This window comes from Zalophus californianus, chromosome 4 (assembly GCF_009762305.2).
Source record: "Zalophus californianus isolate mZalCal1 chromosome 4, mZalCal1.pri.v2, whole genome shotgun sequence".
Classification (NCBI taxonomy): domain Eukaryota; kingdom Metazoa; phylum Chordata; class Mammalia; order Carnivora; family Otariidae; genus Zalophus; species Zalophus californianus.
The window spans coordinates 72,669,423-72,695,330 of NC_045598.1; the positions used below are offsets into that span (position 1 = coordinate 72,669,423).

At 36.3% G+C, this 25,908-nt stretch overlaps 2 protein-coding genes across 6 annotated transcripts in view; one reads left to right on the top strand and one right to left on the bottom strand.

The window, feature by feature from the left end:
- Window positions 1–3,464, bottom strand: part of SELENOF (selenoprotein F) — a 55,687-nt gene extending 52,223 nt beyond the window's left edge. Inside the window, exon 1 of the mRNA XM_027602746.2 lies at window positions 3,200–3,464. Coding sequence (XP_027458547.1) covers window positions 3,200–3,283 — 84 coding nt within the window. The 5' untranslated portion in view covers window positions 3,284–3,464. The remainder of the gene's footprint in view (window positions 1–3,199) is intronic.
- Window positions 3,465–3,665: 201 nt separating this feature from the next.
- The window catches only part of HS2ST1 (heparan sulfate 2-O-sulfotransferase 1), a 176,482-nt gene continuing 154,239 nt past the window's right edge, over window positions 3,666–25,908 (top strand). For 3 of the 5 annotated variants that reach the window (XR_003521499.2, XM_027602707.2, XM_027602718.2), the window contains exon 1: window positions 4,224–4,356. Coding sequence is in view for 3 of the 5 variants with exons in the window: in XM_027602707.2 (XP_027458508.1) it covers window positions 4,233–4,356 (124 nt within the window). In the remaining 2 variants the exon portion in view is untranslated. Of the gene's footprint in view, window positions 3,767–4,223; window positions 4,357–7,374; window positions 7,439–25,908 lie in introns of those variants that run through there. The other 2 variants (XM_027602736.2, XM_027602726.2) reach the window with 2 other exon arrangements.

Genomic DNA, 25,908 nt, shown 5'->3' on the forward strand with positions numbered 1-25,908 from the left:
AACTTATTCCACGTGGTCTTTTGCCCCTCCTTCGGACTAACAGTGAAATGCAGTTTTCAGTTTTCTATCTCTTTATAGTGTTTTACCAACAATCCTCCATACTACCCTCTTCTTTCTCAAGGAATTTATTGCCTTATTTTCTTAAAAACACCACTCATTACCCAAGAAAGAGAAATAAATGTTCAGGAAGTTAAAATAGTTCACCAAGGGTGAACTGCTCAGGACTCTCTAGAGTCATTTTGTATTTGTGGGAGCGAGAGGGGTTCATCACCAATCTACACAAACTACAGATATCATGAGGATTCTGATAGCAAGGAACAAACACAAGTGAACTAAGAGGCCATTCACTCCTCTGAGGGATTTTATTTTTTAAAGATTTTAATTATTTTTGTGCGCATGCATGAGCACAAGCGGGGGGAAGGGCGGCACAGAGGGAGAAGCCGACTCCCTGCCGAACAGGGAGCACCCCTGAGGGATTTTAGTGAACGAATACATATGAGGCACAATATATTAAAAAAACAAAAAACAAAATAAGGTCTCCGTATTCCCCTTAGCTACATTCTTGGCACAGGAGTGGGGGAGTGGAGGGATACACACACATAGGACAGAGGCATGGTGCTGTTAAGATTGTGGATCTGTGTAACACAGTGTAAGGTATGATGATGGAATACACAAGGGAGAGAGTATATCTGACTTTGCGTATCTGGAGATGGTATGTAAATTAAGCTTTGCATTTTATCTAAATACTTTAGGCCTGGTGAGGGAGAACATGGTATGTGAGATATGTTAAAACAAATGACCCCAATTGTTCACCTGACCTTTTGGCTCTTGCAGTAGAGGTAGTTCTGGGAATTAAGCCTGGCTAAACAAATAGTATCAGGTGAAACAGGTCTTGTTAAGAAATGTTCAGGAGAAAAGACTTCACCTTAAAATCAACAGGGCACCACTGAAGAATTTTAATAATAAAGTTCTAAAAAAAGATGACTCTTGATGCACTATAGAGACTGGATTAGAAAGGGAGAAAATGAGATATGGAACCCAGTTTAAGGAAGCTGTTGTGGGAATTCTGGGCAAACAAAAATGGTGGCCTAAATTTAGGTACTGCCTGTGGACATAGAATTAAGTGGACTGCCTTGGAGATTTTCAAGGGTTTAATGATTAATTGGATTCAGAGAATGAAAAAGAATTTTAAAATGACTACTTGCTGGCTTGGGCAATTGGGAAGCTGACAAAGCCAACCATTTAGGTTCTGATAGCTAGACGAGTCAACCAGGAGGCTATTAATGCTAATGAGACAGATGTTGGTGGCCTGAATGAGGAATTAACATTAAGTGCATGGATCTGAGAGATATTTAGGAAGTAAAATAACAAGACTTGGTAATTGCCTGATGTGAGGTATGTAAAAAAAAAAAAAAAGAGTCAAAGATAATACCCGACTTTCTGACTTATGTGGACGGTCACGGTGGTAGATCACTTAATGGCCATAAATTCCTTCTATCCTGGTACGTACATTTCTTTGCTGAGTTTGTCACTCCTCCTATGCAGAGATGGAGTCTGTTTCTCCATCCCTGAAATCTAGACTGGTCCTGTGATTTGCTTTGACAAAAATTGTGAGGTGAAAGTGATGTCTGTGATTTTCAAGGCTAGGCTTCAGGAAGCATTGCAGCTTTTGCTCTTTAGGAGCGCTGCTCTGAGACTGCCATGAAAAGAAGTCGGACTGGAGGATGAGAGGTCACACAGAGGAGAACCAAGTCACCCTTGCTGACAGCACCAACTAAGAATGAAGCCATCTTGGACCTTTCAGTTCAGCTGACCTACTAGCTCAACGCAGCTACGTACATGAACCGGAGGAAATCAACGGAGTAACTGCACAGAAGACCCATAAAATTATGAGAAATTGTTATTTCAAGCCACCAAATTTTGGGGTGGTTACACAACATAGATAATTAAAGACAGAGAAATCAAGAGAAGTCAACATGAAACGTTACTTCTTATCTCCGTATGGTGGTGGACTCTAAGATTGGCAAAGAAAAAAAAGGAGAAAACCTCCAGTAGAAAGTTTAGAGAGGAGTCTTTCAGTAATTTCTAAGGGGCACCAAATGCCTGAATAACAGAATACTATGATACTAATTAGAGAAGTTAAAAACCCACCTTTAAAGTATGGTTGCAAAGAAAACCAGGCAGGAACTTCAAACTCTTTGAGGAAAGAAAAGCACGAGCTGTTTATGGATGTCTTCGGTACAGGCCCTAACTCCCCCAAACCTTGCTTAAGTCAATGAAACCAGGTCTCCTAGAAGAAAATTTTTCAGCAGGCTCAGGAACGAAAATACCTGAAGAATTAAGCTGATTAATGAAACGTGTAAAATCTCCCGCAGTGCCTAGAAAAAAAGAAGTTATTCATAAGGCAAAACATGGATCGCAAGCTTCTTAGGAGGGAATCAACCAATATTAAGTTGTACATGAATGAATAGGAAAATAAGACAAAATTAGCGCTTCCCCAAAGATTAAGAACGCGTCTGTTGTGTTAATAATTAACTTAAAAAGCTGGTTAACACTGCCCGATTTTAAACGATATGAAGGCTATCATTTTAGAAAATGGATTTCAAAAAAAAATTATGCTTTAGCATAGAGTAGCTCCTTTTACTGCAACAACGTTGTTTAAAACCACAAATGGCACTGAAATGCATCCAGCAGCACGTGAATAACAGAGCTCGGAGATAAAAGAATTAGAGACCACTAACAATTGAGAGAAAAAAGTAAACAGGAAGTGTACCCCAGACCAAAGACTTGCGGGCTTTCTTATAAGATTTAGGGACCCTTATCATAAAGAGCGGTAGTTTCTTGTATTCTGCCCGTTTAAAAACAATCTTCATTCCTTTCTAAGATTCATTGCCTCCCCCCCCCCCGCCCAATGTGTGGTTTACAGGTCGTTTTTATCTGGAACTCTGCAAAAGAAGATAAGTACTACTCAAGATACTCTGAAGTCAGGAGAAAGAACCGCTAGAAATCCGGGGCGGGAAAGGAAAAGCATCAAACGAGGAATGAAGCCACGTAGCATTCCGGTCGCAGCAGTCGCTAAGGAAGCCCAGTCCTCCCAGCCTCTCCAAGTGTGGCTACCATGCAGGACCGAATGTTTCGTATTCCTCAGCGCACCATTCCCCACTCGCCCTGTGCTGCCGCGGAGATGATCTCCACTTACCGTTTGAAGTACAGCAGCCAAGAGCAATCGCAGCCCAAACGCCGACAGGAACAAGCCACTCGACCCAGCCGCCATCGCTACCATCTTTCGTAGGTTTCCGACTGCCCGGAGGACCCCTCAGCTAGGGGCGTCCCTTCCAGAGCCTGATCCAAAACAGGATGTTAAAGGCCGTTGTCATCAAGTCTCTTACTCCGCAGAGGCAGGTATTACCTAAGGGTATGTTGAAACTTAAAGGTGGTCAAATAGTTTTATATTAGACATAAATATAAAGTCGCCGGGTCCTTTCAAAACCCCCATCAGGCATTTTCCTAAACTCCCCAAATCTGTGCGGCTCGGAGCTCCTTCCTTTTATGCACGACATTTCGTCCAGCCACCAAGAAGCCCCGCCTTCGCCGGTTTCAGCCGGCCTCCTTCTCCAAGTTTACCCAATCGAATGCCGCTTTGGTTGACACCCACGGCAAAGGAAACCAACCGTGACACGAACCAAGAGTGAGGCTCCGTGTTTCTTCGGTCCAATAGGCACTACTGAACGGGAGCAGAGGGTGGAGCCTCTGGTTGCCGAGCAGCGTACGTGGATGCGTGCGCGTGGTGGCGGTGGGGGATGGGCAGGGGGGCGGAGCCGAGGGCGGCGCAGCCGCAGCCGCAGCGCTGGCTGAGGAGCGCGCGGCCGCGAGCAAAGGAGGGAGGGAAGGAAGGAAGGGAAGGAAGCGGGCAGGCGGGCGCGGGGGTCGGGGACTGAGGCAGTAGAGAGGCGAGAGCCCGGCAGCCGCCTCGCACTGTGTTTGCTGCGCGGGCTTTTGGAGGGGGCGGCCTTTGAGTCGGTCCAGGAGAAGCGGGCACCGGCGGCGCTGGTGCTGGCGCCTGGGGGCGGGGGACTGGGGAGGCGAGAAGGGGGGTCGCTGCGGTGGTTCTCTCGCTGTCGCGCTCTCCTTGCCTTTCTCTCCGCTCGGTGGGCTCCCCCCGGCGTCTCACTCGCCTCCGGGGCCCCGCTCCCCGCCCCCGCGGTATGTCTTGATCCCGAGCAGCGGGTTTCATGGGGCTCCTTAGGATTATGATGCCGCCCAAGTTGCAGCTGCTGGCGGTGGTGGCCTTCGTAGTGGGGATGCTCTTCTTGGAGAACCAAATCCAGAAATTGGAGGAGTCTCGATTGAAGCTAGGTAAGGAGCAGAGCCACTCCGGGGTGAGTGATGTGGAAGGGGCCGGGCCGGGGAGGCATTGCGACCGGAGTAAGTGGGCTTTCGTCTGACCTGCGGTCTGGCTCGGGGGCAAGAGGGTGAAAGAGCTTGCATCGAGAGCTGGGACTGGGGGCATCGAAAACACAAGCTCCAAGAATGGTGTGAATTGAGCTTGAGTGACGTGCTGGGCTCGCGAGGTCACCGGGCAGAGCTTGCTAAGGTGGGCTTTCCCGTGCCTAAGGGTTACCAGAAGTAGGCATTTCCACCGGGGAGACGGCAAGAGAAGACCGAATTCGGTAGGGAGCGGGAACTGCTAGAGGAGGCAGGAACGCTTAGCCTTGTGTGTTTTCTTGAGTCTACGGAAAGCCCTAGGAGTGTCAGTCGAGGGGTATTCTAATTTGAGGTGTGGATACCTGGATACACATCTTTTGGGGACGGGGAGGTTCGTGCAGGGATAGATGCCCGGAAATGGAGAGAAGATACTGGGAATGATGGTAAGAGAAATACACTGTAGTGAGTTGCACTCTTGTGCTGGGGGCAGCAAGGGACCACACAACTGACGGGAGAAATAGGCTGCCAAGGTAGGACCGGAAAGCAAATAAAAAGCTTCAGCGTGGTACTGAAAGGAGGCATCGAGGCATTTAAGTACTTTTTTTTTAGTGGAGCTAAATTTTGTTAATATTTTGGGTTTACGAAGACGAATGTTTGCGTATGTGGCCCCCGGCAATGTTGTTGTAGTGCATTTAGGAGAGAAGGGAACGCTGAAGGGGAATTACAGTGAGATTTAAGTTGGTGAAAGGAAAAGTAAGATTATGCAATGAATAAACCATATGCTTAAGTACCTTAAGGAGTTAACTGCTTACTTTAATGAGAGAAGGGGTCTGAAGTATATAATGTTGGAGTCTGAAGTTGTGAAAGACCAGAAAAATGCAGATAATAGGTGCTTTCAGATTAGTAGGGAACTTTGGCATTTGGGAGGATTTTGGGGTGAGGGAGGGAGTGTTAAAAGAATGCGATACATTTTGATTTAAAAATGTACATGGCATTTAAAAATCAGCTCAGGAGGCCGTAATTTAAATATGGAAAAGTAATGTGAAGTGTGTTTGTGTATATTCTTTCACCTCAGCATTGTTTTAAATACTTTTTGAGAAGCAAGCGATAAAATACCAGCAGCAAAATCATTTAGACTAACAGCTAGATGCTGCTGTGGGTGATAATTAACATTAAGGAAAAATGTATTAGTAAATAATTGTAGAAGTATAGCTGCCTATTTGCAGTTTTGGCAGACTTTGCAAAAAGCCTTGGAAACATTTTAAAGAGCAGTCTATCAAAGAGTATCAAATAAATCTAATTGAAGTGCAGCTAAAGTTGAAGGAGGAGCTAAGGATAATTCCATTCCTCTAGGGTAAAACTTACCCTGTACAGTTTTGAAGAGATATCAAATTTATTTATCATGACTTTATTGATTATGTGTCTTGTGTGATGGAAAAATTATTCACCTTAAACATCGAATGTTGGCCAATACACTTTTCCTTTTTGTTTGGATCCACTTAGCATTTGGGGTCATTTTTCTTGCCTCTTTAATGATCCAGCTTTACGGAAAAAAAATGACTCCTTTTAGAGAAATTTGAAAGTTATATTAAAATTAAGATTTGTATTTCTTCTCTGTTATATCGCTATTTATATTTCTTGAGCACATTACAGTGGCTAGGATAACTTCAATTTTTATTTTATTTTTTTGCCTCAGATTTTTTTTCATAACACTTGAGAGTGGTTTCCATAGACACAAACTAATTGTTCTTAAAAAGAGGATTATCTTAACATGTAGCAGGCCACAGGTAGAAAATAATGTGTTTTTTTCCCCATGATTTTTTAGAAGAAACCTTTAAATTCTATCAGAAATAGTAAATATAGATCAAATCACATACTCAAAAATGAGCCAAGAAAAGGAGCTCAAATACAAAACACTTGAAGGACTAATAATGCTCTGGAGCTGCAAAAATATGGCAAGTAAAATGTTTAACTTTATGTCAGCAGTCTTGATTTCTTAAAAAGAAAAGTCTTAAAAAAGACAGTACTGTGCGGGGATGGGTTAGCCTGGTGATGGGTATTAAAGAGGGCACATTCTGCGTGGAGCACTGGGTGTTATGCACAAACAATGAATCATGGAACACTACATCAAAAACTAATGATGTAATGTATGGTGATATATGGTGATATAACTTGACCACATAACTAATAGTGGCCGAGTCAGGATTGGAACCCAGGTATGTGTGATTCCAAATCAAGTGCTTCTTTAATTATACCAGGCTGCTTGGGACTTTATATTGTCATTACACTAAGATTTAGCAGTTTGAATAGAATTTTTATATGGTAATATCAATGTTTAATTGCATTTATTGCTAAGAATGAGTATAATTTTGGGAAAATCTAATTTGTGACACAAAGAAATTGGTTTAGTGTAATGTCTGCTCCTTGCTAATATCCAAATAATGAACATAATTATATTACCCAAAGAAACGACTGAAATAAGTTATTTCTGTTGTAGGAAAAAAAAAGTCTGCAGTTGTTTTCTGTAAGTGTAAAGCTTTCTGTAAGCTTAAACATAAGTTACAAAATTTACACAGTCACATCTCTCAATTTAGGCAAGTAGGTTTCTTTTACTTGAGAAGACTGTCCCCAACCAAGATTATGTATTCTCTATATTTTGTTATAATATCTTATAATTTTTATTTTTTACATTTAGTTCATTAAAGCATTCGTATATTTATAGAGATTTATTATAATTTCTTACAATGAATAGCAACTTATGGCAAATAATATACTAATAGATCATTTACCATTGTATGTTACAGTTCTTTTTTTCATATATTATAATTTCTTTTTTCATATATTAAATTTTCCTATGTTTTTGGATTGATTTTGGACTCCATTTTTTTCTACTAATTACAGGTTCTCTAAACTTGCAGGACCTATATATAGGCTTCAAGACATCCATGAATTCCCTGAAATTATATGCATAGCTTTCATCAGATTTGCAAAGGCATATGTGATCCCTTTAATGGTAGGAAACGCTAACTTGCAGTAGATGGTTTGTATTTAATGAAGCACGTTTTTTCTTTTTTTAAATATTAATATAACATGCAGCTTGAGAGTTACATTTAGGATACAAACACATTAGTTATGAAAACGTTCTCTGAGGTGTTATGTTGAAAAACTTCATTTTATTAAAATGTATACTTAATTTTTCTAATGGAAGATATGGAGTCAATGAAAACTGTTACTTAGCTTACTACTTACTTAGCTGTTAGAATTGTATATCAGAATTTGTTGCTTTTACAAAGTAGTTTTTTTTTGAGATATCAGAATCTCAAGAGACACCTGTTGCTGATGCTAACTGATGGAATAGTGCAATGAAAGCTTTGTTACATAAATGTTAGAATTAATATGCTTGATTGTTTTATTTTCTATAGGGTCTAAGGATTTAAAATAATATTTGCTTTTCAAATGCTTCTAACACCACCCCTACATGAGTTTGTGAATAGCTTAGGACATAATCTTTTAAATGAGGACAGTAACTCAGAATGGACTATTTAGTCCTCTTCACTGGTGAAAATTATGTTACTCTTTCTGTTCTTAAAATCCTCCTAAACTAATGAACTAACACCAGGACTAAGGTTGAGACTGCACTTTGGAATTTGGTAGTATTTAAAGTGCCTGAAATGATGCAACAGTATCTGCAATGTTGCCAAGAATGATAGATTTCTCTACTTCTGAAATTGTTTGAAAAATGCACAGGAGCTACTGTTTAGAAGACTTTGGATTAATTGGAATGCAGTTGTTCTAGAATTGCTAATTAGTGCCTCACTTATGAGTCCTGGATAGATGTCTAGTGCCATGAAGTAGTCACTAGAAACAGTTGGTCTCAAGGTAATCCCGGGATGTCTGTCTACCACTCTGTGAAGACTTTTAATAGCTTTTTGGCACCTAGTGGAGTTGAAATAGTAATGAATATTCAAACACTGCACTCCAGAAGACCACTTTTGAGGGATGTTCTTATAGATACTTAAAATTATCTACCCACCTACTAGTAACTGTGTTTAGGTACTCCACCTTTCTGCCAGTTAACTATAGATTATCTGCCTGTTGGATCACTTGTGCACCTGATCCAGTTTCCTAACCTACAAGGCATGGTTCCAGAAGTTTTCCTTCATTCTCCTATAATCATTACTTCTCTTTCTGCTTGAGTATTCTCACTAGCATATGAACGTGCTATTATTTCTCCCACCCAAAAACCAAAGCAATACTTTGTCTTTCTTTTTCATTAAAGCAGTACTTTGTCTTGACTACCCTTTTTTCAGCCAACCTCTGTTCCATATTTTGGCTTCCCTTTGCAGTAAAACTAAAAACTTGTCTAGTTTTGCTGACTCTAATTGTCAAACTCAACAGTAATTTCCCTAATTCCTGTGGTCAATTTTTGATCTTCATTTTATTTGACCTGTCAGCGGAATTTGACACAATTGATCATGTCCTCTTTTTCGGTAGGTTTTCTTTACCTTGCTTCCAAGATACCATACTCTTGGTTTTCTTCCCACCTCATTGGTGGTTACTTCTCCAAATCCTGTGTTAGGTTCTCCTTTTTTCCTCAACCTCTTAGCATAAGCATGACCCAGGGCTCAGTTCTTTGAACTCTTCTCAATTTACTCCCCCTTAGTGGGTAATTTATATGCTGACAACTTCCAAATATATATTTCTAATTCAGGCCTATTTCCTAGGAATTTGGCTGCCCACTTGAGTTTGTCTTTGAGTAGTTAATAGACATCTCAAGTTCATGGTGTCCAAAATGGATCTTCTGATATCTCTTTCCACTTCTGAGATATCAGAAGATCTTCAGTTGATGGCAGCTCTATCCTTTCAGTCAGGATAGAGTTATCCTATCCTATCCTCAGTTGATGGCAGCTCTATCCTTTCAGTCACCGGGGTTTTACTTGACTTCTTTTTTTCATGCTCTGCATCTAATCTGTCAGAAAAATCTTGTTAGCTTTACCTTCAAATATTTCTAGAACATGACTACTACTCAATACTTGCACTGTTATCACCCTAATTCAGGATACCATCATCTTTTCCCTGGATTACTGCCATGTCTTAACTAGTTTTCTTTCACACTTGCCTTTCTACAGACTATTCTTAATATAACAGCTAGAGTGATCCTTCTAAGATGTAAATCAAATCATGTCATTCTGCATAAAACTCTTTGGAAGCTTCCTGAGTTAGAGTGAAACTATCTGCTTTTAAAACAAAGCCCCCAATTTTATTGGCTAAACATGGCAAATGACTTTTTTTTCCATTCACATATTAGGTGATCATTTTGGTGGATGGTTTTCTTCTACATGGGTGATTGATTCAGGGTCTTGGGTACCTCCTGCCCTCTAGGGCATGAAAAGGGTGAGGAGGCCCCCCTTTCTAAACTTTTTTGGCCTCTTTTATCCTCAGTTTATTGATGAAGACTGTTCACTATATGCAAGGGGGGAGGTTGGGAAATGGAGCTTTTAGCTGGCAGTTACTTATCAGTACAACTGTGTATTATGGAAGGGGGCAGCATATATTTGAATTTCTGAATCTCTGCATAAATCCTAAAATTTATTTAGATTTGTTTTATGCCTCAGCATATAAACTGTCTCAGTAAGTGTTCTGTGTGAACATGAAAAATGTGTATTAGTTGTTATAGGGTGGAGTATGCAGTACATGTCGATTAGGTCTAGTTGGTTGGTAAAGTTGTTCTTCTATATCCTTGATTTTCTTCCTGCCTACTTGTTCCATCAATTATAGAGAGAGGGGTTTTGAAATCTCTGATAATAATTGTGACTTTGTTTTTGCTTGAAGCTCTGTTACTTTTTGCTTCATGTATTTTGAAGTACTATGATTAGGTGCATAAATGTGTAGGAATGTCATGTCTTCTTGAATAACCCCTTTTTCATTATGAAATGACCCTTTTTATCATTGGTCATATTCTTTTCTCTGAAACCTGCTTGGTCTGATTAGCCACTTCAGTTTTCTTTTGATTAGTGTTAGCATGATAGATCTTTTCCCACTCTTTGATGTTAAACTGTTTGTCTTTTTATTTAAAGTGGATTTCTTGTTGGCAGCATGTAGTTGGGGCTTGCATCCAATTTCATAATCCCCCTTATAAATGGTGGTGTTTAGAACATTTATTGTTAATGTAATTATTGATATGTTTGGGTTTAAATATGTGCGTTACTATTTGTTTCCTATTCCATCTGTTCCTTGTTTCCTCTTTTCTCTTTTTCTGGCTTCTTTACGATTGCTTTGTTATTCCATTTTATCTTATTTGTTGACTTATTAGTGGTGCACTTTTTTGTGATTTTTTTTTTTTAGTGATTGCTTTAGGGTTTATGGTATACATTATACTATGTCATATGTAAGAACCTTAATTATACTTCCATTTCCTCTCACTTAGCTTTTTGCTGTTGTTATTATAGATCTTATTTTCACATGTAGGTTCTATAACATTGTTATTTTAAACAATTATCTTTTAAAGAGATTAAAAATTCTTGTTTTATATTTACTCATCAATTTTCCATTCCCAGTGCTCTTCATACCTTTGTGTAGATGCAGGTTTTCATCTGGTACTATTTTCCTTAATCCTGAAGGATTTCTTTTAAAATTGGTTATACTGGGGCGCCTGGTGGCTCAGTCTGTTAAGGGTCTGCCTTTGGCTCAGGTCATGATCTCAGGGCCTTGGGATTGAGCCCTGCATTGGGCTCCCAGCTCAGTGGGGAGCCTGCTTCTCCTTCTTCCTCTGCCTTTCCCTACTGCTCGTTCTCTCTCTCTCAAATAAATAAAATCGTTAAAAAAATAAAATTAGTTATACTGAAAGTCTGTTGGTGATGCATTTTTTTTTTTCACTTTTGTATGTCTGAAAAAGTCCCTACTTGCCTTAGATATTTTTGCTGGGTATAGAATTCTAGGTTAATATATATTTTTTCTTTCAGTACTTTACAGATGTTGCTCCGTTGTCTTTTGGCTTATGTTGTTTCTTATGAGGCTGCATCATTATTACCTTTGTTCAGCTGTACATAATATTCTTTATTCTTTTGACTGCTTTTAAGACTTTCACTAGGTTTTAACTAAAATGGACCTTGCTGTTTTACTAACAGCCTGTTTTAGTATGTATGTTATTTTAATATTTAATTAATGTTGATACAGTATATTACCTTTGTTCAGCTGTACATAATATCCTTTATTCTTTTGACTGCTTTTAAGACTTTCACTAGGTTTTTAGTTAACTAAAATGGACCTTGCTGTTTTACTAACATACATGTTTTAGTATGTATGTTATTTTAATTAATATTTTGATACACTTATATGTGTTATTTTGGTTAATAGTAACTTTTAAAAGATGTGAATTAAGAAAATTTAGCTGCACAGTGTAAACATCATAACTGAAATCCTGTTGCAAAAATGAATTTTTATTTGGTCTTCAGTAAAGAGAGTTGTATACTCGACCCTCTTTTTGTTCTTCAGAAAAGAGCTTAGTGATTAATTAGGGCTGTCTGTGGTTCTTTCAATTTCTAAGATGCGATGTAAAAGGACAATATCTTAAGTCGTCAGTGATAAATATAATATTTTGAATATAGGGAGGAATGTTGGAGCTTTGAGTAAATTGAGTTGTTGAATTAAAATCGATAAAAATCCTCCTTCAACCTTGCATTTGACTTAGTTGTTTTAGCTTTGTCCATATCATACTGAAACTAGTTCAGCAGTTAGTTTTGACGTGAAGATTGTTGATCAAATACAACTGAGAAGTTTGTGATTATTTTGTATTTAGATTTTAGGAAGCTGTCTCTAATTGCCAGCATTTTTTATTTCACTGTAGTATTTTTTTTTTAAATAAAATACAGCCATCTCCAATAAAGTGTTGCATGTTCCCTGTGTGTTGTACATCTCTGGCAGAAAGCCAGTTTAACTCAGTTGTTTCCTCCGTAGAAGAGCTGATTAGAAAAACTGGCTTGACATGATCTTAAGGTATATTTTAGGTATATTCTTCATTTTGTTAAATAGGATAGAATAAAAACCATCATTGTCCTCTAGAACATAAATTTCTTATCTTCCCTTCATGTTTTGAAGATTAAAACAAAGGAAGCAAACACCCTTCTAATGATATTTTAGTGTCTCAAAATAGCTTTCTAAGCAAGGAAAATTAGGGGTATGTGTGACTTTTGCTCCTGAACCTGGGAGTTGTTAGGGAGGTCTCTCTCTGATTTGGGATGAACCCATCCAGGAATGTCTGATTGGTGAGATACCATTATGCACCCTTTCTATTTTGTCCTAGGTTAGAACTCTGACTAATTAAGCCTGTGAGTAGCTACAGTTAGTCTTCCTCATGACCACTCTGACTTCCCTTTGATTTTTTTTTTTTTTAACTTGATTTGAATCTCTTTCTTCTTTACCACTGGGCCCATGTTTCTTCAGTCGTTTTCTGCTTTTCCCACCAGTGGCAAGCCATCATGATCTCTGAACCTTCATCTATAACAGACAATAATAACTAACACTTGTTGAATACTTATGGTAAACGAGGCATATTTAAAGTGTTTTATATGTATAACTTCATTTAATATAAATGTTGCTTATTTCTGCTGTCCTCAGAGAGTGGGAGGTTAAAATGGTCCTCAAATGATGTAACGAATGTGAAAACATTTGTAAACTATAAAAACTACAATTAAAAAAACTATAAGTTGTTATTAACAGTGATGATAATATATTTATCTTCTTTTTGTTGCTATTATCTTTTTGGTTTAATGTAGTTCTGAGTTTATGTTTTTTTTGCTGCTGTAGGCTTTGCCCAATGCCCTATGTCATAGGATTATACTTGTCTTACAAGTGTTTAGATAAATCAAATGATGTTACATGAGTTAAAGGTTTGACATTCAGATTAACTATTTCTTTCCTCTCTTAGGAAGGAGTAAAAATCACTGGCAGTTCATGTTATTATTTGCTCCTAAAGATAGACATCTATTTACTTTCATAAAAATTACAGAAAAGTCTTGGCTCTTTAACATGATTGAAGTTCCTTCACTCTTGCGTACTAATCTTTGCCAACTTGGCCGTTTAAGGATAGATTTTTATAAAATGCACATTAAATTTGAATTGTGATGGGAATTTCTGTGTGTGTGTGTGTGTGTGTGTATGTAAAATAATTTCTTAGCTTCCAAATAATTTTTTTTAAAGCGTTGATAGTCAAATTAGTGGAGGAAGAAAGAACTCAAGCCTATTTCTCCATTATGGAAAAAGTTTTATGTGATAGTTCCTTTATTGTCAATTTTCCCACAGTGATTCATTGTCATATTCTTAAATACAGGGGAAAAATGTATTCTGTATCCTTTATTTTAATTGGGGAATTCCAAGTTTTTCTTTTTTTATTTGAATATGGAATAGATTGTACTGTAGGTTTAATGATGAGATTATGAGAATCCTAAAGAACAGAATTCTTGAATCTTACATGGCATCAGAGACTTTTCAACTACAATTAAATATAATGCTTACTTCAGCTTCTGAGGTAAATTTTGGAGAAATAGCATCATTGCTGCCTTTTAAGGAGTCAGGGAAACAGTCCACTCTTGCATTTGGTTTACACAATAAAAGTGAAGTGGAAAGGTCTTATTAGTAATAACAAAGACAGTTTGGGAAAATGATAAGAACTGAGGTTGTATAAGGTTGTAGCATAAATGCTTTGATACTGCTCTTCTTGCAGTGCTACTACAGGCTCTGACTGTGATTTAAGGTTTTTTACTGTAAAACCCAGGAAGGATAGACAGAATTTAAGACCACATTGTTGATTATGTAGAAAAAAATTATGGTAAGTAAGTTATCTTCCTATTTGGTTTTTAATTTAAGAAAATCTGATAAAATAGTTTATAACTTATTCATATAGCCATGATAGTAAGAAAAATTGGACTAAGTTGACATTTCTAAGCTACAGTTTTCAAATATGATTTAAAATAAGTATTGTTAGATTAACGTTAAAGGATAAAAATAAATTGCCGAAGCTTAAATTAAAGATAGTTTTGAGGAGAGCTTTTGCCTTAATTTTAATTTTTTTTTTTTTTTTTTTTAGCCATTCCTTTGGTTGTTCATAGTATAGTACGTACAGTTTCACATACTTGGTGTAATATACTGATTCATTTTATAGACCAAGCAGTAACTACCTAGTTAACTTGCCTGGGGATGAAAATATTCCTGAAGAAAGAAAGTGATACACAAAAGTCATATAATGTTTTGTTTTAGGCTAGGGTTATGATCAAATATATTAACTTATGATTTATAAAATTGAAATTACTGATTTAATAAGCAGTAATACCTATAGTAATAGTCTTCTTTCTATATTAGAACAGCATTAGTAATAGGTAAGATCCTGGTTACTAAGAGCACTTGCACCATGGACATAAGAAGTGAGAGCTCTTTTCAAGGAAGGAGCAGAAGAAGGCAGGAAAAGTACAACAGTCTAGGTTAAGTTAGTATAATGAAACTATCTTCCTTGAAAGCTTCTGAGAACAGTTCTGAAGAAAGTAATGCAGTTATGGTATGCTTATAAGATAATAGGACCCAAACTAATACTATTTTTCAAAGTAGTTACCTTGAGAAAGTTATACATTAAAAATAATGTAGTTGCCGAAAATATTTTGGAACTGTGTAGAGTAAACTACACAAGATCAATTTCCTTATAGACATAGCTTAAAATTATAATTTAAAAACTTGAATTATAAAAGTATGGATTATTTGGAAAAAGGGGAAAGAAAAGGTAATCTTTGTTTTGCATACTAACAAGCCCATTATTCTTTGCAAGTTTCTTTCATGTAGGTTTCTTAGATAAAAATGATTATAATATTTTATCTTTTCATTTAACATCAGATCATAAACATGTCCCTAGGTTGTTATCACAGTAGCTAACTGCTAACCCTTTTTGAGGTGGGGAAATAGGAGTCTTTTAATAGGGTTTCAGCTTTTCATTATGGTAAACTATGAAGTAACTACTATGGAGTACTGATTTTGTTTCTTTTAGCTCTAATATTCTAAATATGATAACATAAGAGTTTCAGAATCTCCTTAGTTGGAATGAAATTTAAAATCCCAATCTAGAATGCATTTGACTTTATTCTGCTTTCCCTTGTGGGTTTCATCCAGAGCTTATCCAGGTTTTGTGAGGCCTCTAGGTTTTGTAATTTCGGGGGTCCTTTTTAAGAAAAAGTACAAAATTATGAATATAAAATCATGCCTACGGCTTTTGGAAGGGGCCCATGCCAAGTGTATGAACCGAAAGTTTATTAGCTTTATAGTGTAATCCCATCCTTCTGATGCCTCATGATACTCAAAGTCCAAAAGGAAAGTGCTCTCTGATATACTAAAGAACTGTTCTTTTTTTCTTTAAAGTGTATTATATATCTTTCCGTCTATATAGTTCTGTCTTTATACCTTGTGAATACTTGGTTTGTAAAACATTTAGATGAAGTTATAAAACATGGTTGATGTTGGAGATGACTGCTTGGGTCTGGGGAGCAGATAATTAATCCATCCCCCCCATTGAAATTCTGTACCAACTGAGCAAATACATAAGGGAATCAGATGGAGATCAGAAATTTGCAGGTGGAGATCAGAATTTTGGTTGGATAAAGGTGGATTGGAAGGTTTGGCTTAGATGTGTCACCACAATGGCCTTCTCAGTACTCTTCATCTCTGAATACGATTTATCCAGCCATTTACTGCACTAAACAACTTTGGCCTCTTGACAGGGGCCAGAATGTAGGCTTTCCTTTAAGTTCACAGCACAGAACAGCAGAAACTGTGTGCATCTTCAGATAAAGACTGGCTCTAAACGAAAAAGAACTTATGTGACACTGAACAAAGCATGCCCAGTTCTATCTCCCAAATTCACCAGAGAAGTCTTTTACTCTCTCCTTCCCCACACTATGAATTTTTTTTTTTTTAAGGTATTAAGACTTTTAACTTCACAATTTTCCCTAGATAGTAGTTGGCTTTTCAGTTTGGTTCATGGTATTTTTATGTATACCATAGATTTTGATTTTGGTATAATTAAAATGATTCATCCTTTAGGATTTTTGCCTTTGGTTTTTTATGTATATATACATATATGTGTATATATTTAAATAAAGATGTAATAAATATATATACAATTTTATTTGAGTATGTGCTTAATGGTATTCTGGTTTAATCTTCATTTATTTAAGAGTTTTCATTTCTTTATATAAATTTAGTTTCTAACATCTATAATTTTTTATCTCTGAAGAACTTTTTTTTAATTTTTTTTAAAGATTTTTATTTATTTATTGAGAGAGAGAGAGAGAATGGTAGAGAGAGAGCATGAGAGGGAAGAAGGTCAGAGGGAGAAGCAGACTCCCCGCTGAGCAGGGAGCCCGATGCGGGACTCGATCCTGGGACTCCAGGATCGTGACCTGAGCCGAAGGCAGTCGCTTAACCAACTGAGCCACCCAGGCGCCCATCTCTGAAGAACTTTTAACATTTCTTGCAGGCAGGTCTACTGGTAACAAATTCCCTCAATTTTTGTTTCTCTTAGACAATCTTGATAATGTCCTTCGCCTTTGAAGATTCATTTTGCTGGATGCAGAATTCTAGGTTTTTTTTTTCGTTCAACACTTTAAAATATTTTACTTCAGTCTCTTTGCATGGTTTCTGAAGAGAATTCTGATACAATTCTTAATGTTGTTCCTCTTAGATAAAGTGTTAGTTCCTCTGGTTTCCTTCAAGATTTTCTCTGTCTTTGCTTTTCTGTAGTTTGAATATGATGTGCCTAAGTGTAGATTTTTTCAGTATTTTGTTTGATGGTCTCTGAGCTTTATGGTGTGTGATTTGGTCTATGTCATCTATTTTGGAAATTTTTCAGCCATTATTTAAAGTTCATCTGTTTTTTACTTTTTCTTCTGATATTTCTATTATGCATATGTTACACATTTTGTAATCATCCCACAGTTGGATATTCTGGGGTTTTTTTGTTTGTTATTTTTTCCTCTTAGTTTTTCAGTTTGGTAATTCATATTGATATATCTTCAAGCTTACTGATTCCTTTCTTGGCTGTGTCCAGTCTGTTAGCCCATTAAAGGCATTCATTTCTGTTACAGTGTTAATTGAGTTTCTTTCTCAGGGTTTCCATATCTCTGCTTACATTGCTTACATTATCCACCTGTTCCTTCATGGTGTCCACTTTTTCCATTGAAGCCCTCAGTCTATTAGTCATAGATATTAAATTCTCAGATGTGATCATTCTAAAAATATATCTGATGCTTGCTTTGCCTCTCCACATGTTTTTTGCTTTTTAGCATGTCTTGTGATTTTTTGATAGCTGGGCATGATGTATTGAGTAAAAGGAACTCAGGTAAATAGGCCTCAGTGTGAGGTTTTATGTTATCTGGCTAGGAGGCCGTATTTACTGATTATTTTAACTTTGGTGTTAGAGGTTAAAATGTCCTTGTTTTTGGGTTTCTCTAGTAACTCCTGAGGCTTGTTTTTCTTTCAGTTATTAGATAATTATAAGATACGAGCCTTATTGTTAGTAGGTAAAGTATGGGAAGAAAAGAAGCATTCAATTATTCTATAATTATAAGTCCTTTTTAAAAAAATTTTTTTAAATTTAGAAATTTATTCTGTTTAATCCACAAGCTTTATATAGCTTTAGTTAAAAACAAACAAAAAACCCGAAAACAATGAAAAGACACTATTTCAAAGTCTGGGCCCTTGTAGCCTTCCAAATATGAGAGCTCTGAAAGTTGTATATATCAATTGGAATAAAAGACAAAATTATGAATGGAACCATTACATTTCATAAAACAAACTTTTTTATAACTGAAGGGTCCTTCCTGGTCTAAGTCTTTTAGTGAGCCTGTGCCTCTTGGCGGTGACTTTATGGAGTGCTTGTTAGTTCCCCTGCCCTTCTCCCCTCAACACTTAGGTGAGACAAGAAGTCTAGAGAGGACTGAAGTTATGTTATTTCCTTTACTCTGGGTTGGTTAGGCTTTGGTAAAGTAGTTTCCTTTGAGGGCCAGATTTTGTTATGGAGACCAGAGAGAGCCCTGGGCTGTTTCAAATGGCTGCTTTTCCCATCCCTCTTTGGAAGTATGAGGGAGTTTTTCTCAGATCTTCATAGTGTGAACCTGTTGGTGCACCTGGAGGTAACACTTAGGAAAGTCCTCCTCCCCAAGTCTGCCATTCCCAGATTTGTTGTTGTTGTTGTTGTTTTCAAGTTAGTCCACACTGAACTTCCAGTAATTCATCAATTGTAGTTTGTGTTCCCAGGGATACTGGCCCCACCTGTGGGCTTCACAGCCTCTGTAAGCTGTGATTTTCTGTATTCACCTATCTCTCCAATTTTTAGGGCAGCAGTTTGCCCTGGTCCTCAATTCTCTGATGGATCTAACAAGAGTTGTTGATTTTCAGGTTGTTGGTTTTTTTCTTACTGTGAGGATGGTAGTAATGACTTCTAAGCTCTTTTCACATCTAACCAGAAACACTCTTAATGATATTTTATAAGTAGCTGTACAGTTTTATTCTGTTACTTTTATTTTTTGACCTCTGTGTTTTAGTCCATCTGGAATTTAGGTTTGTAGGGATATAGGGAATAGGGTATGTATCTGGGCCATTTGTTTGCACTGCTTTGCTTAACAATTCTTGGGTGTTAGGGTTTTCTGCTTTTAATTATTATAGCCTCATTATTTTCTTTAGTACCTGGTAGGGGTAATCTTTCCTGCATGATTCTTTGCTTTACTTATTATTCCAGTTCAACTTCAGAATGATGTTGCTAAAAAAAAAAAGGCATTAGGATTATTGAAATGCTTCAGATTGATTAGAATGGGGATAGTGTAATGTTTGGACTTCGCCATCTGGAAATATTTCTTTGTTCAGGTTTTCTTTTACATTTGGAAGTTTATAATTTGTTTTCAGTTATACAGGTTTCTTGTGAGATGTATTTTGTGCATTTTTAAAACTTTTTTATTTTGAAATAATTTTATGCACATGGAAGTTGCACAGAGTACACAGAGTTCCCATGCACTGTTTAATGTTACCCAGCTCCCCCAATGATGGCATCTTATAAAACTGTAATGTAGTTATCAAAGCCAGGAAATTGACATTAGTGAGATGCTATTAACTATGGACTTTATTTGGATTCCATAATTTTTTACATGCATTCTTAAATATATACATATATACATGTACACACACATACATATACACATCTGCTAGTTTTACTACACACGTCTTCCCTGCCCTCTCATTCTTCCTCAACCTCTCCTCCCCCTCCCTCTCTACTGGAGAATGAGAATGATAATAATTTTCAGGAAGCTGCTCTGTTAACAGATTTGAAATTCTAAAAGCTTTTCAGTTGCTTTCATTGAGGTTTTTAGGAATATAATCTCATTTGCTAATAGTGTTATTTTTGTTTCTTTCTGTATCCTGTCATACTGCACTGGCTGGATTTCTAAGTTATACTTATTTTGTTCTGATTTTTATGTAATTGTCCTTGGGCTTCACACTTAAGAGGAAAATTAGCTATAGATGTATATTACTAGTTGATTTCTCTAATATTTGGTATTAAAATTAATCATTGATATGTAATTGCTTTGCCATGTTTTTGGAATTCTCATCACATATAAATTATCTCATTTAATCTTCACAACCTCCTAAAACAGGTGTCAGTATTGTTTCTTTACAGGTGAGTAGTATATTGGTTTAGGCTAAATAATTTACTTAAACTTACATAGTTTGGCTCAAGCTCAAGTTTTAAAATGTTTTATTCATTTCACATTTAACCATTCTTCTTTGTTATCTCCTATAGCAATACAAAAGATGCATTTTCAGCTATTCAGATGAATTTGATTCTGGGGCATGTGTTTATTCCATGGGAGTGGTATCCTAGAATTAAATAAATTCATTTTGTAAAATTCAGATTAAACACTTTGCAAACTGCTATTCCAGTGTTTAATTATACTTATCAAAAAAGTATGTCCTTTTTTTTTAAAGTGTGTTCTTTAAAGGATAGGAGTACTAAGCGGGTTCCTTCCTCCCTTTCTTCTGCAGGTATTTGTTTGGAGATATAGCCATTGTTGAGTATTTAAATATGTCAAGATTGCTTTAGTTAGATGGATATGAAATTAATTGTGGGAGTACAAAGAAATTAATATTTTATACTTAATTATAGAGAACATTAACTTTTTCAGGAACATCAAATGTTAACTCCCCTGCAGTTTAAGTTTAGTATGCATTCTTATTTCTGATCACTTTAAGATGATGTCAGAGTTTTACTGTGACTTAGTATTAATGAATCATAAAATAAATAGACTTATTTCAAATGAGCCTTGAAGGACATTTTACTTAGTTTTCTTCCCATTGTAGGAATGCTTTCTTTTCTGACTTTTTTAGTATGTTATTTGTGGGGAAAGGGTTAATTTTTTATTCTAGCTGCAGTCTTTAATAATTTTGAAAATCCCCGGCCTTCTATCTTGTATGTATATATCTCTTTCAAATTTGAGGCAGTTTTAGTGTGCCTGTATTTTCTTTAGGCACCTTTATCTTTTGCATTGACATTCATTGATTCCTTCTCTTCCACCTGTCTTATACTTATTTCAGTAACTTAATTAGGTAAAATCTGTAAAACCATACTTGTGCTTATATATCATAACAATGTAATAAATTCTTTAAAATGAATTTTATTTTGTCATTGACTTTGGTTACATGTGTGCTCAACAGTTACTCTCTGATATCTAATTAGATCACTTGTTAAATCTTTTTAGCTTGCATTCCTTTCGCTGAGCTGTTACTGTAACATTAATTTCTCTGAAATCCTCTGGAAGGAAAGATAAAGATTATATGTTGATTTCTTCTGGTCAAAGGAAAGGTACATTGGTAGAACAGGGTGTATAAAGTATATTCTATTTTGTGTTTGAAGATGGACTACACAGATGTCTTTTTTCCAAAAGTTCTTTGCTAAGTTAATGAGAAGGTAGGTGAGCTTATTAGGGGTGAACAGACTTTTCTGTTTGGTGTTAGGGGTATTTTCTAGCATCAATGCTTAATTTTTTAAATTAGAATCTTCTTTCCCAATACAGATATCAATCACTTTCAGTTAAGTTGCTGTGAATAATTCCTTCTGCTCATTTCTCTTTTAAGCTTTTTCATTCTCTTCCCAGTTGAGTTCTTTATGCTCAGTCTTTTTTGACAGCGTTTTTTTTTTTTGGAAGGCAAGGACTCCCTACGTAGCTTTTGTGATAGCCCAGTTATGAAAAGCAGTGGGATAAATGTTCACATTATAACTTCCTTTTATTGGCTGAGGTGGTGCGGATTAATAGAAAAGCAAAAACAAAAAATAGTGAATGTTGGCAAGTGTTCAGGTATTTCTTCCTTTGTATCATTCACCTTTGGCTCAGATCAGTAACTGCTTATGAGTAAGTTTTTCTCAGCCTTAGAAATAAGGAGTTGGGAAAAAAAAGTAAGGAGTTGAGAATAATGTCTGGATAACTGATTAGTATCCACCTCAGGTGTTGGGTGGATTAATTGATTCTTAGCCTAAGAAATGTCAAAGCAGTATAAATGCAAACTACTATTATGATACAGTAAAAGCTGTTTTGGAAAAAAAAAAGTAATTGAACTGGTAGAAGAATCTTAAGGGAGAGATTGGATTTGAGTTTCTGTATGGTCTTTCATTCTGAATACTAATTAGTCCTTGAGCATATGTAAAACTGAAGTTTTTTTTTTTTAAAGTTGTGAAGTGTTTATGCAAATAGGTTCAATTTAAATTTCTTGCCATATAGTGTGTAGGAGGGCTTCTTGAAGTTTGCTTTCAGACTGGGTGATTTCTGATCGATAGAGCTAAGCCATTTTCATCATTAACCTTTTGGACTTTTATTTTTGTTAAGAACAAGAGTTAAATATAAGTCCTTAGGAAAGATAAATAAATGTTGCATCTCACAGGTAGGGTACAGACTAATTGCAGCTCTGTGTAATAATTGCTTGTAAAAGGTGTTTCCGTTCTTCCCGGATCTGTGGGTTATCTCTTACCTGATCCATTTGCTGAGTTTGTTTTTGTGATGGAAAAATTAATTTGAGCTCAAGTATGTCAGGATCACTTAGAAAAAAGTTACTGTATGGTGTACCACAAATAAAGACTACTTAGTGGTTTTTTTTTTTTTTTTTACTCCATATCATATATGTGTTTGCATTTTCTGTTTGTGGAATAGTGAATCAAGTTTATACTGTTAGAATTTTAGAGTGGTGGTTCTCAATGTTAGTTACTTGGAGTCGCCTCAGAAGCTTAAATAAACAAACAGATGGTGCTGGCTGGGTCTCACCCTCCAAAGATTGGTTTGCTTGGTTTGGGGGGTGGCCTAGGCTTCAGTTCCCCAGTAATTCTCATGTACAGCTAAGGTTGAAAGCCTCTGTTCTGTAGACTCAGACTGAATCAACGCATTTTGAGCACGCGTTAATGTTTTTTAGAATTAGCTCCTAAAAATTCTTGTCATAGTTACAAAACTATTATGAATATTTTAAATTGTTTCTGAATTTACCATGGTTACCTTAAAATGAGCATTGTTGATGCCACCTGTATTTTGCAGGTTTACCAGATTTGGCCAAAAGATTAAAAGGCTTAATAGTTAAACTGCCTTTCATAGTGAGCTATTATTTCCTTCAAAATATAAGAAAAAGAAAAGTAGAGAAATACTGTTTTTTGGTTAGTTTCATAACTTTTATAATTGAGGGGGATGAATAAAATCCGTTAGTACATTTCCTGTTAGCAGTATGTTTTCACAAGGTGTTTTGTAAATCCACCATGTGCGTTTTAGTCCTTTTTCTCTCATTTTCAAAATTGGAACAGATTGTTGAAGTTGTATGTGCAAACGTTAATTAAAATAGATTCATCATTCTAATAATAGTTAATTACTATTTACTAAAGGTGCTTGTTTAGGTGACTTCATATAGGTTTCCAAATTCTATAGGAAGTCCAATTAGATTTAAACTGACGTTTAATGTTCTGTTCAGAGTTAGCTGATGTCACTTGGGGAAAGGTGACTGTCTTATTTCAGCATGTTTAGGTATGGGAAAATAAACAAGCATTCTCATATGACTTTGGGAAATGATGACTATTAAAAACACATTGGGCAGTAGATAAGCTGTTCATACACCAATCAAAGGTGTGTGACTCAAACATCTGTAGTCTGCTGTAGAACTGGAAAAAGATGATATTAAGGATAATTTTAGAAGCATCTCCATGGACGGTTACCGATCAAGGCTGATTGATTCCTGGCAAAATTATGTCATTGTTCATATTTGGTGCTTACCTCTTTTCTGGAGTCTTTCCTACTCTGTCTCTTGTGCTGTGATACTATTCTTCTCAGTTACCTTTTATAAACTTTCTGGATTTGTCTTCCTGTGAAATGTATAGTATTCCCCAAATTTCTTCTCTCCTTTTGACTAAAATTTCTCTTATCCGTAGGGTTTTTACTGGAGGTGGGGGGAGGAATGGTGGGTTGAGAGACAGAGAAAGCAATTCATAAAATTTTCCTCCTGACCCTTTCCTTACCATATAGCCTGTGTACCCACTACTTGGCTTTATTAAGTATTAATATATTTGCACATTTATGCTAAAACAATACAGATATGTCAAAGCCTCTGGTACTTCTAACTGAACCCATTTCCCTCTTTTTCTCTGCACAGGTAACCACTGTGTGGAGTTTATCTTTTTCAGAAGTATTTTCATAAACCAGATCAGTCTCTTAAGTAATAAATCAAAATTGGGAGGGAAATGTTTATGAGCAGAAACTTGATACCCCACTTAGAGGTTATTAATAGTGATAAAACCAAGTCTGCGTCTAGACATTTTTTTCATCCTGACTCTGAATATTCTATACTGATCGTTTAAAGACTTTCCTGTTAAAAACTTGTAAAAGCTTGTGAACCTAGGCTGTAAGGGGACACAAAGGATTATTTCTACTTTGTTAAAATCTAGTAATGTGTGTCGAAATGTGATTATGGCTTGACAAGAAACCATTGGACGAACAGAATTCAGTGTTTATGGGACTAGGTTGTTGGCAGGCACAATTAACAGTGCTAGCATCACCGAAACAAGCCAACTCTTTTATCTCTGTCAAATAAGAGATCAATCCCTTTAAATTTTAGATAATGAATAGAATTCATTGAGACTGTAATTTACAGTGCATTGCTGAAATAGGTTATTGTTGATTAGATTATCTTGATTCTTTGTGCTATTCTGTTTGGTTCCCATGAAAAGGGCTGAAGTAATTCAGAAGAGGGTAAAACAAAGATTATAAACCTTTTTAGAGTTCAAAAATATAAGTAAAATTATTTCAGAAATAATGGAAATATTTTGTATTATTTCTAAGAAAATCAACTTATTAGAGGACTTTTCCTGGGGCACTAATTTATCTATTTGTGGGAAATGAAAAAGGATCCATGTATGTGTGAGAGACAGATTTCCTGCTTCAAGCTGAGGCAATGAATGGCCTCTTCTCCTCCACCCCCCTGCCCCCATCCGTGCCTCTATGAAGAAATACGCTTCTCTTCATTGATAAGGTAAGGTTAGCGTCATACTCCGTTTATTTAAAACAACAAAACAACCTTTTTTGCATTCCACTCTTCCTGCCCCCAATTAGTTTCCCTTTTGAACTCTGCTTTGGTTAGTGATTCCTTAATATTTCCATATTTCTTAGACTTGAAAACCAGGAGTGATCCTTGACTCTTTTTCCCTTTATGTATAGTCAATTACCAAACTTCCTGGACTCTATTCTTTTCTTCTAGGCTTACTACAGGGTTTTCATTTCATAACAAGCATGAGATGTTTGCGGTTTCTTCCAGCTTTCAAATACTATGATGACCTTTACAATCTAAAATTAAATGTTAGAATGTCATATTAAAGGCTTGTGGAAGGAATATTAATAAATTTTGAACACAAAGTACTGATTTTAGATCAGATTGATCTAACTAAAAGGATCCTAGAAATTGAGAACTTTGTACTTAGTGTGAAGTGTTAGTATTAATATTACAAAGGAATCATTGAGTATTAATAAGGCTTAAATGTCTGATACTGAGCTTTGTATGTAACTTTTTATGACGAAAGATCTTTGAGTTCTTGTTGAAGAAAGAAGAGTAAATTTACTCTAATCTTGTATTGATCAGCATCTGGGAAGTTGGGAGAACTTGGTCCCCAAAAGAAAAAGTTTTAATTCAAATTTCTATTTCTGAAGTCTTCTCACAAAGGATTTCAAAAGTCACTTTGAAAGATTTATTGTATTGTGCATTTCCTTTGGAGATCATACACTGTGGTTGTATCACACACTGGTTGGTTGGTCTTAGGAAAATACTAAAAAAATTATGAAAAAATTTATTTGATAGTGGAGATGTCTGTGAGAGTAGATAGGAAGCCTAAACAAAGTTTTGAGGACAGGTAGCTGCTTTTGAGGATTTGACTTTTGAGCTAGA